At 41.9% G+C, this 16,368-nt stretch overlaps 1 protein-coding gene across 4 annotated transcripts in view; it reads left to right on the forward strand.

Moving 5' to 3' along the window:
- Positions 1–16,368, forward strand: part of NUP214 (nucleoporin 214) — a 38,704-nt gene that overhangs the window by 1,882 nt on the left and 20,454 nt on the right. For 2 of the 4 annotated variants that reach the window (XM_023938209.2, XM_023938210.2), the window contains exons 2-23: positions 52–247; positions 891–1,042; positions 1,291–1,495; positions 1,986–2,056; positions 2,443–2,506; positions 2,768–2,871; positions 3,180–3,286; positions 3,434–3,500; positions 4,018–4,141; positions 5,994–6,155; positions 7,193–7,646; positions 8,958–9,133; positions 9,655–9,746; positions 10,085–10,174; positions 10,512–10,661; positions 10,892–11,050; positions 13,191–13,294; positions 13,803–13,982; positions 14,452–14,537; positions 14,635–14,718; positions 15,042–15,287; positions 15,972–16,136. In XM_023938209.2, coding sequence (XP_023793977.2) covers positions 52–247; positions 891–1,042; positions 1,291–1,495; positions 1,986–2,056; positions 2,443–2,506; positions 2,768–2,871; positions 3,180–3,286; positions 3,434–3,500; positions 4,018–4,141; positions 5,994–6,155; positions 7,193–7,646; positions 8,958–9,133; positions 9,655–9,746; positions 10,085–10,174; positions 10,512–10,661; positions 10,892–11,050; positions 13,191–13,294; positions 13,803–13,982; positions 14,452–14,537; positions 14,635–14,718; positions 15,042–15,287; positions 15,972–16,136 — 3,238 coding nt within the window. The remainder of the gene's footprint in view (positions 1–51; positions 248–890; positions 1,043–1,290; positions 1,496–1,985; positions 2,057–2,442; positions 2,507–2,767; positions 2,872–3,179; positions 3,287–3,433; positions 3,501–4,017; positions 4,142–5,993; positions 6,156–7,192; positions 7,647–8,957; positions 9,134–9,654; positions 9,747–10,084; positions 10,175–10,511; positions 10,662–10,891; positions 11,051–13,190; positions 13,295–13,802; positions 13,983–14,451; positions 14,538–14,634; positions 14,719–15,041; positions 15,288–15,971; positions 16,137–16,368) is intronic. The other 2 variants (XM_023938211.2, XM_086857829.1) reach the window with 1 other exon arrangement.

Here is a 16,368-nt window from a genome sequence, read left to right on the forward strand (position 1 = left end):
TGTTTCTCTTGGGCAGCATGTGAATAGTTACTTCCCATCTCTCACAAACAGGATTTTCAGTTCAGAGCACTGAAGAAGGTTCGCATCTTTGATGCTCCTGATGATCTTCCCAAAGAGCGCTCCAGCCTCCTCGCAGTGTCCAACAAATATGGGCTGGTCTTTGCTGGTGGAGGAACCAGCCTGCAAATCTACCACACCAGAGATCTTCTCATGCAGAAACAGATGGGAGAAGATCCCAATAAAATTGGTAAGACACTTAAATCTCATGGGTTTGGCAGAGAAAGGTTTATATGGGATTTATGACATGGAGCTCTTGGTTTCTGATACATATTACAGTCCTTGCTATTCTCTGTCAGGAATTGCCACGTTTTCTTGTGTGGGAAGGCAGAGCAATGGTTTGTAGCCATTCTTTGCTGGGTTGGTAACCATTCTTTGAGCTGTGAGCCTGTGTACATGTCAGGGATGTGTGTGAGTGGAGGGACCCACTGAGGGAGATTTCACACTGGGTTACCCACTCTGTCTAAATGACAGTCCAGGAGAGGGGAAGCAGCCACCCTTCCACCACCTGAGTACAAAATGGTTTTCATTCTCCTTAGTAACTGTTCTACTTTGTACACACAAAAGCAAAGCCAAAAATCTTTCCATTTTCTATTACTTCTGTTACTGAGGGAGAAAAGTGGCATTTTCTTTTCTTAGAAATTTGGCAGTTCTCAAGATTGTATTGATAGATGTGAAGGGATTTGCTTTCATTCAGTTTTCTACGTGTTACCTTTGATAGCTACTGTTAATGGAACTTACTGCATTAATTTGTTGTATTGATTTACAAGAACAATTCTTGCTATTTAAATTTGTCCCTTTCATTCCATCTTCCTTTCCTTTTGTGTTTTAAGTGGAGAATATTCAGAGTACTGTGGTTCCCATGAAGTTTCCTATGCAGCACCTGGCTCTGAGCTGTGACAATCTCACCCTGTCTGTCTGTATGATGTCCAGTGACATCGGGTCCTTCATCAGCTTTTTTGATGTCCGCACATTCCTAAATCAGGTACCGTGTATGCCAAGTGGGTTTGGGGATTTTTTCAGAATACAGCTGAGGAGAGGTATAGCTGGGGTGGGATTTTCTGTCTCTGTGAGGGCTGTCTTGTAAAGGAGTTGCTCAGTAAACTCAAAATCTGCTTGTTTTTATCAGTCATTAATTTATAGGAAAGTCAAAACTGCTTTGGACTGTGACTTCAGGAGAGTTTGGTTTTGTGCTCCACTTTGACTATCTCATGTATTTGTCTTTCCTAAAAGGCAAAACAGCAGAAACATGCATTTGCTTGTCACAAACTGGCCAAGGACTCAGGAAGTGCAGCCATGGTCAACGACCTGAAATGGAACCCTGCCAGTCCAACCATGGTGGCCGTCTGTCTGTCCGATGGCAGCATCTCTGTCCTGCAGGTCACCGACTCTGTGAAGGTCTATGCCACACTCCCATCCTCTGCTGCTGTCACATCTGGTGAGTGGCACCCTTGGAGGGCACTCAGAATTGGACACGGGAGAGTACACACCAACTGAGAGGTGTATAAACACAGGTTCCTTATCTCAGGAGGAGGTTTCTTAAAATTCTTCACAAAAAGGAAGGGTTTAAACTCTGAGACTCAGAAAATGTGTTGCAATGGAATTATTCTTTCCCAGTTGATTGTAGCAGCTGAGTCTTGTGAGTTATCAAATATGTCCACCTGTGGTTTGTGCTGTCTCTGGCTTCACTCATTTCCAGGAAAACATGCAAATAAGCATCATCACCTGTTGGGTTTTTACCTGTGTAGTCTTGCCTTCTCTGTGACTGGATGACTCCTGGTTTGAGTCAGATTCATGATTTTTTTCAGTGGAAAAATTAGCAGTTTTCATTTATTAGTCCTGTTTTTGTGAGGCCTTGTAACTCTTCAGTTCCTTAGTGCTAATGAAATTCTCTTTTTTCTTTCTATTTTTTTTTTTTATTTCCTAAGTATGTTGGAGCCCAAAGGGAAAACAACTGGCTGCAGGGAGGCAAAATGGCACTGTGGTGCAATATCTGCCTGTAAGTATTGATGGTGTTAAGGCCTTTATGACTTTTCAGGAGTTTGATGAAAAATGGTATTTTGTTGGTTTGGCTTGTTGGTTTGGTTTTTTTAGGTTGGTTGGTTGGTTTTTGTATCACAAACTACAGAATTTGGCTAGGATGCACATGATGTGAGCCATGTGATGCTACCCAAGTGCTTCAGTCATGTTCAAGTGTCTTAGGCCAATATTTGGTTTAGTTTAAGGTTTGCACTTGTCACTGAAGTCATGATTTCAGAGTGGCCCATGACGAATGTTAAAGAACGAGTGAGTTGCTGTAAACCAGTTTTCTGGGCTTTCTGCAAAAGTTGCAGTTAGATTTGTTCATTGCCTTATCTGTGTATTTATGAGTTGTTTTATTTGCAGAATCTGCAGGAGAAGAAAGTAATCCCTTGTCCTCCTTTTTATGACTCAGATAATCCTGTTAAAGGTACATATTTTTATTACTTTTTAACTTGTTTTCTCTTTAAAAGTATTTTAGTCATTCTTCCCCCTGTTGTCTTGGTTGTAGCAACTGTGTGGCACTGGTTATGAAATTACATTGTGATTTTCTGTGATTCTTAAGCTTGGTAGTTTAGGAGTTGGTTGCCATTTGTTTGTCATTCCCTTCTGTGTGCTGTGCACAGTTAAAATCAACAAGAAGGTATTATGGTAAAGTGTTTCTGGCTGAGGTATTTGCTTTCTTTTTCAGTTTTGGATGTACTTTGGATTGGCACATATGTCTTTGCTATCGTGTATGCAGAGGCTGATGGAACACTGGAAATGTCTCCACAAGTGGTCATAGCCATATTGCCTGTAAGTACCAGCAGTCACAACACAAGTGTCTGTTCCTGACTTGTTCATGACAGTGGCAAGTTGCTTTTGTTATCAACATTAGCACCACATAGAATCTGAGTTTGGTACTGCTGTAAATCATGGGACTGAGGTTGGGGGGATTAAGTGGAAGAAGTAGGATCCACCTGAAAATCAATGAATAATCTGTTCTCTGCTCTCTGAGATCCAATTATAATATTGTTGTTGTGCCCTGATACTGCCAAATTTAAGGGAGGTTACTTGGTTTGTGCATGGAAAGATAAATTATCAATGTTGATTTTTTTTTACAGAAAAAGGAAGAGAAGCGACCAGAGAAGTTTGTGAATTTCATGGAGCCGTGCTACACGAGCTGCACTGAGAGGCAGCATCATTACTTCCTCAATTTTGTTGAGGAATGGTGAGTGGCAGGAATCATGGCACGGTCCTTCCCTTGGTGTGTATGTCTGAGGGGTCAGTGTTTCTCCTTAGATTATGTTCCTCCTTTTTGTAGATCTGGCAGTGGACTGTCATGTTAATTTTAACCTGTTTGTGTTCATGCTTACAGGGATCTAGTTCTGGCAGCTTCAGCAGCTTCCACAGAAGTCAGCATTCTTGCCAGGCAGGGGGACCAGGTAATATTTTTATTCCATTTGTGGAATATATTTTGTGTTGCATCTGTGCAAATGTACATTTTCCTTCCCTAAGTATAATCTATATAAGACCTGAAATACAATGAAATGATGATTTTTAAAAGACATCCCAAAACAAAACAAGCTTCTAAATTGTACAGAATCTTAAGGTAATTCTTAGATGAACAAGAGATAAGTATTGTGAACTAAGCACCAGAAGTCTGTTTTTCATTATTCACTTTTCAGTCTAAAAATTTGGTCAAACTCACTATAATAAAGTGATTGATGTGAGGTCATCAGGTGAAGTTAAGCATTAAAAATGTCTGACCTCTGATGTGCAGTAATACATGAGAGATCACACATAAATCTGTGAAGGACCCCGATTTTTCTGGCATTTGTTAATCTGACAAATTTTAGTAGATACTCTGGCTGGTGTTTCAGCTGGTGTAGGCTGGAGTGCTGAAGAAGGCTGGTCATAGGAAAGCAGTAGTTGGTATAACAATAATGTTGCTTTTTGCAGAACTGGGAATCATGGGTTTTGGAGGACTCAAGCAGAGCAGAACTTCCTGTGACAGATAAAAGTGATGACACTCTGCCTGTTGGTGTTGCTGTAGACTACACCAGTAACATGCCCATTGTGATCAGTAAGTCTTGTTAGTCTTTCTTGTGGAGAAGTCCAAAAATCTCAGTCTGTTTGATATTTTTGAGGGGCAACCTTGTGCTCAGAGTTCTGGGAGATCATTCTGAAAGGCAGACTGACAAACCTCCTGCTGTTTTTATACCAAACCCACAGCACATGGCTTTACTTCTGTATAAGGGTTTAGGGGCAAAATGTTAAATACAGTTCTTTCCTGGAGCTTTCAGCATCCGGGGATATGACACCAACAGACATGGCAAACAAAGCTCCTGAGTTACATCTGTGTTCTCCAGAATTGGGATTTTAGTGAGTTTAAAGTAGTCACGTTCTTAACACCAGGGATTTCAGGCTACCCGTGAGGTGTTCTTTATTCTTGTCACTTACGTCCTTTTGCAGAACTGTTTTGTATCAAGTACATTTGCACGGATCTAAAGGAAAAGTGGGTTGGTTTCAAAGCCAGAAACAGCAAAGATTGCTGAGGTGAATGTGTAGGTTTTAATTCTGCATTAAAGTGCAGGGTCTGTACTGCCTAAACCCTGCTGTGCTCTACATCTCAGCTGCATTATTGCTGTACATCCTGTGCTGACTAAAGGCCCTTCAGAATACCTTGTCAAAGTCTGAAGCTACATCTGAGGGTTGTATCTTAGTGAATTCTGAGAATTCTTCTTGAAGGCCAGAGACAGATGGAAATAGAAATGCCTTCAGGCAGAGTGGAAGGTACTGCAGTCAGGAGTTCCTGGAGAGCACAGGAGGGTGCCAGTTAACTGAGACCTTTACCTGAAAGAAAACCTACAGTAGGGAATTGAGGTCAAACATTGTACTTGAATGCCAAATTGAATTTGAAGCCTTTTCTCTGTTAATCTATACAGTTACTGGATTAAGAAATCTGTCAGGAGAGATGTTTTTAAAGCCTGTATTGTGCTGCCTCAGAGTTTTTATAAAGGTTTTTGGATAAGCTTTTTGCTAACACATTCTCTGTGTTCTGACACAAGAGTTTGGCTGTATATTAACTGGCTTTGCAGTTCACAGCAAGTTTAAGTTGCAGAAAAACCTGATGTGTCCTAGAGCTTGTTCCCAAGTGGAAACTGCCCTTCCCTAGCATGCTTTCCCTCAAGAACCAATAGTAAAGAAAAATGGCCCTCCACTGCACTGCCTGACAAGCAAAGCACCATGATTATAGCAGATTTTTCCTGCACTGTAGATGTGTTTGGTTTGGATTTTTATGTTTAATTAAGAACAGTTAAAACATTACAGAATTTAAGAAATACAGTAAGTGTTCTGGGGCCTTTAACTGTGCTGAGAATTTTTGTGCTGAAGCAGACTCACAAAGCAGCTGCATAAAACACAAGGATTTTATATCAGTGGTTCAGATCACGAGGGTATTTATTTGATGTTGGCTTTCTTTAAAGTTAAAAAGCTTCCTATGTAACAATTCAGTTTTGTAGTTTATGCATATGAATGCTAATGAGGTGACAGGGCCCAATGGAATGCGGGGATTGCTGAAAGGAATTGAAGGAGGGAGCAGAGTATCAGTGAGGAAAAATGATTGCTTCAAAATCTGACAAAGCTTGACACGGGAATTGATGGGTGAAAGTTGGGCTTTGTCATTCAGGAGATGACATTCAATTGTCAAAATAACCCTTCTATGAAACATGAAGTCAGGAACAGAAAGGAATATGAAAGGATAAAGGAGAGCTGAGCACTGACAGAGAAGCAAAAGACCAAGATGCAAATAAAAGCAAGAAGGGAGAAATGTAAGAAATACTGTGTGAAAAAAAAAGTCACATGAAGGTGGCAATTCGAGTAGGAACAGAATAGGAAGCTTTGACTGCAGGACTTATATGTGTGGTCTCTGGCAGGTGAAGAGAAGATCCTTGGTCCAGCTCCAGTTCTGATCCTGCTCTCTACGGATGGTGTGCTTTGCCCGTTTTACATGAGCAACCAAAACCCAGGAGTCAGGTCACTTACTGTGACCCCAGAGCCGCTGCAGTTGGCAGGGGAAAGAGTTCCAAAGTCAGCAGGTGAGTGCTCCAGGGGCTTAGGGAAACACTTAGATCCACTTTGTGGATCTTTGTCATGCTGATCTGTAAGTTCAGTAGCCAAACACATGTGGTCACAGAAAACAAATATTTTCTTTATAATGATAATGGGGAGCAGGTTTGGGCTCCCAGGACTGTTCTCTGTCTTCTGTGCATCAGTGTGAAATTAACTACTCCTGTTCACCACATCACAGAATCATTTAGTTTGGAAAAGACCTCTAAGCTCATTGAGTCCAACCTTTAAACCTGTTTGTGGGATCTCAAGTGCTTTGCAGGCTGTGCATTTAGACTTCCCTGTGCAATCAGCCTTTGGAGAATAGGATCAAACCAGTCTTAGGAGGCTTGAGCATGGCTGCCAGAGAGGTGATGGTTTTCCTCTATAGTTTTACCACACAAGGTCATGATATGAACTAAGGTGTTTGCAGAAAAATCCTATTTAAACAAAATTCTATTTAAATCATATTTAAAGCTTTCCTCAGCACTGTGAAAATGGTGTCATCAGGTGATGAGGAGTAATTTTGTTTGAGTAACAGACGTGTTGCCCTGCGTAGTGTGACGTATGCAGGTAAGATGATTGTTCTGCTTGTCTGCATTCATGGAGAAATAATTGCAAATACACCGTTTTCTTCCTTTTGCCCAAATTTTCTGCTTCTTCCCCAGCCAGAGTGCTGTTGTTTGGCAGCCTGCCTTCCTCCACTGCTGGATAACTTGTGTGCTGCCTGTTTTATTTGAGGTGGCAGGAACCTCATCAAAATCAATGGAGGAATGTGAAGTTTTTTCACAGGAAACTGCAGACAACATTAATCAGAACAGATTGTTGTACTAATTGTCACTTTGTACAGTTTCTGTATCACTGGGATTGGAGACTGCAAGCCCAGCTCTGCCATCTCCCTTCCTCACTGTCCAGTGAGAGAGAAGCAGTGCTGAGCTGTCCCTATCAAATAGATTTGGCCTTGCAATACCTTCTGCCATTAGTGCAGCCAAATGAGCCTCCTCCTTTCCCATTTGGTTTTCTGCAGGAAGTACTGCCACAAGTCCAACTACTCCTCCAACTTCTCTGAAGCCTGACACAGCACCAGCTGTTGCTCCCACTATGCCCACCTCAAGTCAGCCTCCAGCAGGGAGTGGAGCAGCTGTTTTTTCCTTCATGCCCTCTGCTGTGAAGACTCCTGGCTCCACAGGCAGTGATCCTCCACTGTATTCTTTTGCCACTGATGCCTCCAAGCAAGCCCAGACTCCTGCTCTGACTGGAGCAGCAACATTCTCCTTCTCTGCCTCTTCCAAGGCATCCGTGACTCCTGCTTCCATAGGCAGCACTACAGCAGCTCCTGCCACCTCTTTTCCTTTTGGGTCCATGAACTTTAAACCAGCTGCAGACAGTTCATCTGGGCCATCGCTCTCCACAGCACCTGCTGCACAGAAGTCATCTTTTGCATCTTCAGCTTCTTCAGTCAAAGTGAACCTCAATGAGAAGTAAATAGATTCAGCACTGAATGCAGGGACTGGATACTTGTTAAATTGCTGCAGGCATGGATAATGTATGGTAGTTGGTGAAGATGGTGTCTGGCTCTTTGCTCGGACAGGAGTTGCCCACGTCCCCAGGAAAGCACTGAGGAAGCCCCTCTTTATCCAAGAGTACTGTGGCTGTGGAAACCCTCAGTGCTTCCCATGCCAGAGGCTATCTTCGTGGGCATGGTACTAGTCAAGCAACAATGCCAAAAATTTAGACTGATAAATTGCCAGAGACTTGGTTGGGGGAAGAGATTATATCTTTGTTTCATAGGCATTAAACAGTGATTCCATGCTTTGGTTTCAGGCAAATCATGGCTAAGGACTGCTTTAGTGGGGATAGCACAATTTTCTCTGACAGTTTGTTGAAGGTTCCTTATCCCCAGCCTGAGAGGAAGCTGGAGCCACAGCTGATGGATTGCTTTGCCACTCTGTGTTCAGCAGAGAAGGTGCCAGACCTCTTGGTTCTGTTCTTAAATGGGCACTTGCTCACTAAGCACAGGATCTGGAATCTTCAAAGCTTGTTCACACCGACTTAAAAAAAACTAATATTGATTAGAAACTATGCAAAATGTGTTTGAGTGAGTGTTCTCAGATGTCATACTCACTCTTCCCTCCAGCTCCTGAGACTTGCTCTTTATTTTTAGAAAAAGTGGTTTAAACCACAGAGCTATGTTAATTGGACCTGCTTTTTAAGGAGAAGAACTTTAATGTAAATGCATCGTAAGAAATTTCTGATTTTTCAAATGATTATTTTTAAATTAGAAAAATCTTTACTGCACCAGAATCTGATGGGAGCTCTTAGGGCTTTTTATATTTTGTGTATAAAACAAATGATACACCAGTGAATTGGCTGAATATTTAAATTGGCTGCCTTGAGGAGCTGAGTTTGCAAATTAAGAGAAATTCATATTTTCTTGCAGAATTTCTGTTTGAGCCTTACTCTGAGGATAACACTGAAGGGCAGCTCAGATTTGTTATGGTTGGAACAAAATGACGAGGTGCATTTGAAGCAGGGTAGTACTTTTTGCTGGCATTTAGCTTTTGCTCATGGGAGAATCTAAGATAGAAGTCTCTGTAGTTCCATGTATTCAGAAATTATCCTGAATGGCTCCTTCCCACTATCTCCAGAAGCTACACTCATGATTTTGTATCTGGAGCTTGAGTTGTTGCTGATCCCAGGGGATACTCATTCATTTATTCATTCATTCATTCACTCATTCATTTATTCATTCATTCACTCATTCATTTATTCATTTATTTGTTCTGTTGCAGGTTCAGTGCTGTAGACACCTCTTCTCCCACGAACAGCAGTGGTCAATGCACTTCCACAATGTTTTCCTTCTCAACCAGTTCCAAAACTGCTCCTGGAGGTTCTCTGAGTCAGTCCACGCCTGTTGCAGCCCCTCCTACCACACCATTGAAGACTTCATCCCCTGTGTCTGCCACAGGTAGGAGTCTGATCCCTATTGTTAGGAATAATGCATTATAAAAAAACATTCTAAAAGTTTTAGGACACAGGGACCTTAATTTGGCTTCTTTCTTGTTTTTCCTGCTGCTTTTCCTGCTCCAGAGGTCCCACTGATTGGCACACCATCATGATGTGTATCACTTTGTCTTAAAACTGTGTGGTTTTTCCATTTGTGCTCTATTTCTCAGAGAGCCATATGTGAAATAATTACATTCAGCTGCTTAAGTTTGCCCAGAAGTTCTGGCATTTTCAGTGCTCTGATTATGAATGTTTCTGGGCTGCCACACAAATCAGTGCCTTACCTTCCAGCTGCATTGACTAGAGTTCAAAGTAGTCACTGAGAAGTTGGATGGAAGTGAAAAGGCACCTGAGGAAGGTGTGTTCTTACATTGGGGCCCACAGAACTACTGCTTTTGGATTTGATAGTGATTGTTTCTGGTCACAGCCTGTTTCCTCAAGCTTTATGTAAGTTCATTAATTACTGTTGTTATTAAATTCCAGTAGCTCGTCCTGCTCAAAATACTCCTTCAGCTTCCTTGGTACAGAAGACACCAAAAATCACACCGTCAGCAGCAAAGCCAAGCTCTACTCAGGTAACAGGAACTTGACTGGGTTCTTTGGAGAGTAGATCTTTTTCATGGCCCATGAATTGCTTAGAATTCCTTGGACTGAACTAGTGTTCTTAGGTCAGAGAATTAGCTAATTTCTGATTTTGAAACAGTAGCAAATCTGTGGTTCTAAACAATGTTCTCTGCATGTCTTTAGAGAGCTGTATTTTGACCTATGTTATAATCAGAGTTATAATGTCTGGTGTCTGAATGGAGTTTCTAACACCAGGCCTTTTTTGAAATTCTAAGCTCTCCATTGCAATGGATATAGCCTTAATATTTGTTTTGGTTTACTGTTTGGTTTGGGGTTTTTTTTTCCCCAGAGCAAATCAGCACTCCCCAGCACAGCTTTAGAGAAACAGACCCACCAGTGGAAGGAGTCAGACCCTGTCATAGCAGGAATCAGGGAGGAGGTGAGATTTTTTAAGCAGTTTTCTTCATAATGCGACACAAACATTTCAGCTCAGCTGTGTTCTTATGGTGTCTGTAAATAGTTCAGAAATCAGAATGGAAATTTTTCCTGAGATGATCTGCCTTGTTTGTAGTTCTTATTTGTGTGTCCTCTTCAGTCACTGTGTTGAGAAGATGGAATATTCTTTTGTGTTAATGCTCAAGAAGAATTTCCTGCTTTGGCTGCAAAGTGACCGGTGTTTATGGTGTAGTTGAGGCATGATCCAGGAGCTGAGACATTTGTTCCAGACCTTGCTGTGTTTTCAGTGGCTGCCCTTTCTTCTGCTTGGCTTTTTGCAGATTGCACATTTTCAAAAGGAGATGGAGGAGCTGAAGGCCCGGACTTCCAAAGCCTGTTTCCAAGTTGGAACTCCAGAGGAAATGAAAATGTTGCGAACTGAGTCAGATGATCTTCACACCTTCCTCTTGGAAATTAAAGAGACAACAGAGGTGAGCAGAGTATCTTCAACCTGTGAATCAGCAGTGACTTCCTCACCTGATGTTCCTCCTTAACCTGCTACAGCTGAACTGTAGATGGAACATTTGACTGCAGTGTTGATGAGGGGGTGACATTTTCCTTTGTGCTTTCAGGCAGATGCTTCTAGAAGCCCTTGTGCTAGAGATGGCAATAGAAAATGTTACTTTGAACCTTGTCCCATCTGTTCTATTTCACTTTGCAGTCACTTCATGGAGATATCAGTATTCTGAAGACAACCCTGCTGGAGGGATTTGCAGGGGTAGAAGAAGCTAAAGAACAGAATGAACAGAATCGTAGCTCTGGGTATTTACACTTGCTCTATAAGAAACCTTTGGATCCCAAGAGTGAAGCACAGCTTCAGGTATGAATCATGTCAGCCAACTTCTGATAGAAAGCATTAAATAAAATAAAACTTAGGTTGGTGTGTGCAAGTGCCCAAAAACTACTCTAAGTATTTTCTGTTTCAGTAAATAGTCTAGTAAATGTATGGTGAGCTTTGGTTTCCATGAGTTTGCAAGAGATGCTGGAAATCCTCTCCTGAAGCTCCCCTCTGTGTTACCATTTGCAGTGATGATTCAAAACTCCTTCTAAAGGGATGTAGTTCACCTGAGATCCAAGTCTGTTCTAATCTTAGAATATGACTTTTGACATCCTGTTCCTTCTCAGCCTGTAGTGTTTGCTCAGGGATTTCAGTTAAAAGAATGTTGGGTTTTTTCCTACACTTTATAGAAGAGTTCTTGGAATTATTTTTATCTTCAGCAAGTGCCTTATGGAACAATTTGATGATTTATTATGACTTAGAGAATTGTGTGGTTAATTCCATGGATGGTGAAGCATGAAGCTTAATGATATTCTAAAAGCTGGGGCACAAAGGAAAATAACCAGCAGTACATAAAGAGGCTTTCAAAGACCAGAAAGAAAGTAGGGGTGAAGCACTTTTTGTTGCAGCTCTGGTGATGAAGGCTATTTAACCCTAAGCAAAATAGAGTGAATGTGCCCTACAAATGATACTTGCTCTTTTATGCACTGATAAGTTCCCCTCAAGAGGTTTAACTGGCAGGTTGAAAGCATAATTGAATGTCATCTTTGTGGTAGTAGCATGCAGTTATTAGAAATCAGCAGACACAAAGTAATTTCTTTTAGGTCTGATCTCTAATCTTCACCTGGATTCTGTTGATTGATTTGCAGTCTTAATTGCATGCCTGCTTTGATGTCCAGCATGTGTCTGTGACATTTAAAGCTTATGCTTGTGACTTCAGAGAGATGATAATGTTGAAGTATGTGTTTCACTGTATAGGGAAAGGACCATGAGGAAAGAATAACACAGTAGGAGAGAAGTGGATTGGAATGGAAGGACAGAGCTCTTGGGTCAACTTCGTGAAAGTTTGCTTTGAGAAAGCTCTGTGCTAACTCTGAAATTTTGCTCAGTCTACATCATCCCCATTCTCCTGGGTGAGAAAAGCTTCCTTAGGCAGCTTTGTGTCTTAGTTTCCAATGACGTTTTCAAAACCCTGAGACTTTTCTTATGTCCAGCTGCATCAATTTGGTATCCAGAGAGTTACTGCCATGTAGGTGCTGGAGACAGGAAACCTGGGCTTGGCAATGTTTAGCACTAAGCCCACAGCAGGACTGGATTTGCTTTCAGGTTGGCGATGTCCCAGTAGAATTCTGTGCTGTATCTTGAAAGCATTTGCAGTGGAATTCTTCCCAAGCTGTGTTCCTTGCCTGCTTCATCATATTTAGGTGAACGTGCTGTTGAGATGAGCTGAAACCAACTGCAGTTCCCATTTCTGTTTTACATGGTTGGAGTTCAAGCCATGGCCATGCCAGGCAGGAGGGATCACAGGAATGAGACTGAGTTCTGGGTTTGTTTAGCAAGCAGAACTTGGGACTAGAAGCTTTGGTGTAGCTGCTGCAGTTGTGCAGCTGTATGGTCATGGATGAGTCACTTTACTCTCTGTCCTTGCTTTTTCTTTATTTTTATTTTCCTACCTATAAAAGTCAAATTCCTTGCCTTAATGTGAGATTTGTGAGTGCTTTCATGAATCATAGTCTGTGAATGCTAATATTCTAGAGCTGTGTGAGTAGCCTGCAAAGCTTTGATCACTTATAATTGTTAGAAGTTTCAGCGTTGTAAGATGGGAACAAATGACTCATGTTCTGGAAGTGTCATTTGAAATAAGGATTGTTTTGTATAATGCCTGGTGTTTGTAAAATCCTTTTTGTAAAGACCTGGCAGTGTTTTGCAAATATTATGGACAGTATTACTCTTAGTTGAGAGCTGAGGTAAAATGTCCAGGCCAAACCCTGTGTGCACCCCATTGAATGTTATGTAAATTTTCACCATGTTGGGTTCTGTTGTGCTGGTAAAACTTTCCAGGCAAAAATATAGGCAAGTGTTCTATAGCTTGGACTGAATGAGCCTGAAGAGTCTTCATCTTCTCCAACTGAAACTGAGATTTCTGAAGTGAATTTATAACTCACTTTATTTTGCCTGGCAGGAAATCCGGCGCTTGCATCAGTACGTGAAGTTTGCTGTTCAGGATGTGAACGATGTTCTGGATTTGGAGTGGGATCGGCACCTGGAACAGAAGAGAAAGCAGAAGTAAGTAGTTGAAACTGGAGTACGGAACTAGTGCAAAGAGCATCAGTGCATCAGTGATCTGGGAATTAGTCTTTAATCAACAAGGACCTTTTTCTGTTTAACAATACAATCTTTTTTGAGAGATCTGGGAGCAGATCTTCTCTCAGACACCTAATGTGATCCATGGGTTCAGACTCTTCAGCCTCATGCATGTCACATGCTTGTAGTATCTCTGTGTACAGTGCAAATAATGCTTATAGAAAAAAAAAACCTGTAAGTTTTGCAGAAATTCATTGATGGCAGTTAATGAAACCTTTCTAATAGATAAAACATCTTGAAGCAGATGAGCTAAACGAATAAACTGGAGACATATTCAAAGGAGAAATCTGTATTTGAGATGGACTGAACTTCTTTGGTGTTTGACCTCCTAGAGTTTCAGTAGCCAGAACTACTAAACCATTGGTGTTTGCTTGCCTGCCTGTGACCCAGATGCACAGAATGTCCCTGTCCCTTGATGTGATCTCTGCAGGCGTCTGATAGTCCCTGAGCGAGAGACTTTGTTCAACACCCTGGCAAATAACCGAGAAATCATCAACCAGCAGAGGAAGAGACTGAACCACCTGGTGAACAGCCTGCAGCAGCTCCGCCTCTACAACCAGACATCTCAGTGGAGTGTTCCCAGTGATACATCTCTAAACAGCGCTCAGAGGTATGTGGAACGTGAATTCCTCCTTCTCTCTTGCCCCCAGCAATGTGCAGGGGTGCATCCTCCAGAGAATGATGTTTTGTGGGCATGGTATGGGAGGACAGGACATCCTAAAAATTATACTAATCCATGCCCAGGTAATAGAGAAGCTCATTGGTTGTGTTCTTGGACACTGTTTGATGCTTAGCAGAAATTTCCCCTAAAAGTTTAAGGAGTTTTATAATAAATGGGATAATAGAGCCTCCAGGCTGAGATACTGCTGGTTATCTGTCTGACTTCAGGGAAAGAAGTGTGAAGGGCTCCTGAAGTTTTCAAAATAGTTAAAAAAGCATCACACGGTATCTAGAGGAGCCAATTGTTTGTTCTGCCAGCTGCGTCAGTGGTTCTAGTGGCTACTTTGGCCCAATTTTGTTCCTGCTTTGGTTGATTTCTTTCTGCTGCTGATGTTTTTCACTGCTCTGCCTTGTCCCAGTTTTGACAGTGACCTTGAAAGCCTGCGCAATGATTTGATGAAAACTACTTTGAAATCACATGCCAAACCTCTGCCCAAAGCACCTGGTAATTTATTCTTTCTTCCTGACATAATTGTGAATTTCCTTTTTTTTTTTTTACTTGGAGTTTGACTGTAGACTAATAACTGTCTTCCATTTTCCAGCTAAGTTATCACCAGTGAAGCAGGCACAGTTGAGGAATTTTCTAGCTAAGAGGAAAACTCCACCGATTAGGTCTACAGCTCCAGGTAAACCTTTAGTTACCATAGAAGTCTGAAATGCTTTCCAGGAGGATAACTTACCTGCTGTGGGACTGAAACCTGAAATTAGCTTTTGACTTCTTAACCCTTACTTCTCCTTTCCTGTTCTCCCATCTGCTCTCAGGAGGACTTGCCTTCAGTTACTGTCTGGTTGAAGGCTGCCTTTTCAGGCAGTTAGGAAGTCATATCCTATCAATTCAGGATTAAAACAAGCCAATAGGAGAGTATCCTAAAATAGGCTGCATTTGTCATGGCTGTTACACTGGATGGTTCCCTCAACTTAATACTGAATTTGTTTTTTGATGTTGCAGCAAGTTTGTCCCGATCTGCCTTCTTGTCCACGAGATATTATGAAGATTTGGATGAAGTCAGCTCAACATCCTCAGTTTCCCAGTCACTGGAGAATGATGATTCCCAAGCAGTGGATCAGGAAGAAGAGGCTGCCCCAGTCCAAGTCCCTCGTCATGCTCCTGTGGTCCGAACTCCCTCAATCCAGCCTGGTTTGATGGCTCAATCTCCTTCCTTTGGGAAACAGCACCTCTCCCTGGGTACTTTGTGTGAGTTGTGTTTGCACTGTGTCTTCTCAATGTGGTCTTGTGGGTAGCTTTAACTACTGTGCTATCCATTGCAGTGCTTCCTGTCCTGGAGAAATGAGACTGCAGGATAGAGATTTACATTGCCAGGTTCCCATGAGCACTACCAAAGTGGCTTTGTAGCTTGTGAACTCGAGCTAAAAGCACTAAAACACCTTGACTCACTGACTGTTTTTGTGATAGCCTGGTTTTTTCAGATTGCAGTGACCTAAAGTTATTGCCCGAAGACTAAGAAACTGGAGTTCTTCTGCATTTGGTTGATGTGACCAAGGTTAGGAGTTCTGAGCCCAGCAAGTCTCAGTAAAAACTGCATTTGCATACACTGAGTTTTCCTTGTGCAAGAGAGGTTTCTTTAATCTGCAGCCAGAGAGAAAAATAAGGTGTCAGCAGAAGTGTCTGTTACAGCAAGCTGAAAGTCCTCTAATGCATTGAAATGACATCTATTGAGACTTACTAAATTCCTTGGGATATACCAGAACTGCCAGAGTCAGATTGTGTTGATTGATTGAATGGCCTGCACACCACTCCTGTCAGAAGGAAGCTGTGTACTTAGAGGAAGAACTGCAGTGCAGCAAAGGCTTTCAAAGACTCCCTGATTTATAGAGAAACATTTAACTAATACTTTTGTTAATTCGGTTTTTTTTTCAGTGCCTACAACTTCAAACAGAATCATCCCACAAGGGGCAGACAGTACAATGCTTGCAACAAAGACTGTGAAACACGGGGCCCCTGCTCCCACTGTCACTGTTCCAGCACCACAAGCAGCTGCTGCTGCAGCTCTGCAGAGGCAGATGGCTGCTAACCAGTCCCCAGGTAAAAGGATGGCTAATTCCTCAAGTGACCTCTGAGCAGCTGAATGGGACTTTCACAAGGGTTTAGTGCTCTCAAAGGAGGAGATCATCAAACAAATTGGGGTGCACATCTGTAATTGTTGCACCTCTGAGCTATCCAATGCTCCTTTGTCTTCCTTTTTCCTGCAAGCTGCTAGTACAAAATATCTGAGAAACTCCCATTTCTGTTAACAGAAAATGTTACAACACTGTTA

Source organism: Cyanistes caeruleus, chromosome 20, assembly GCF_971803275.1.
Source record: "Cyanistes caeruleus chromosome 20, bCyaCae1.hap1.1, whole genome shotgun sequence".
Taxonomy (NCBI): Eukaryota; Metazoa; Chordata; class Aves; order Passeriformes; family Paridae; genus Cyanistes; species Cyanistes caeruleus.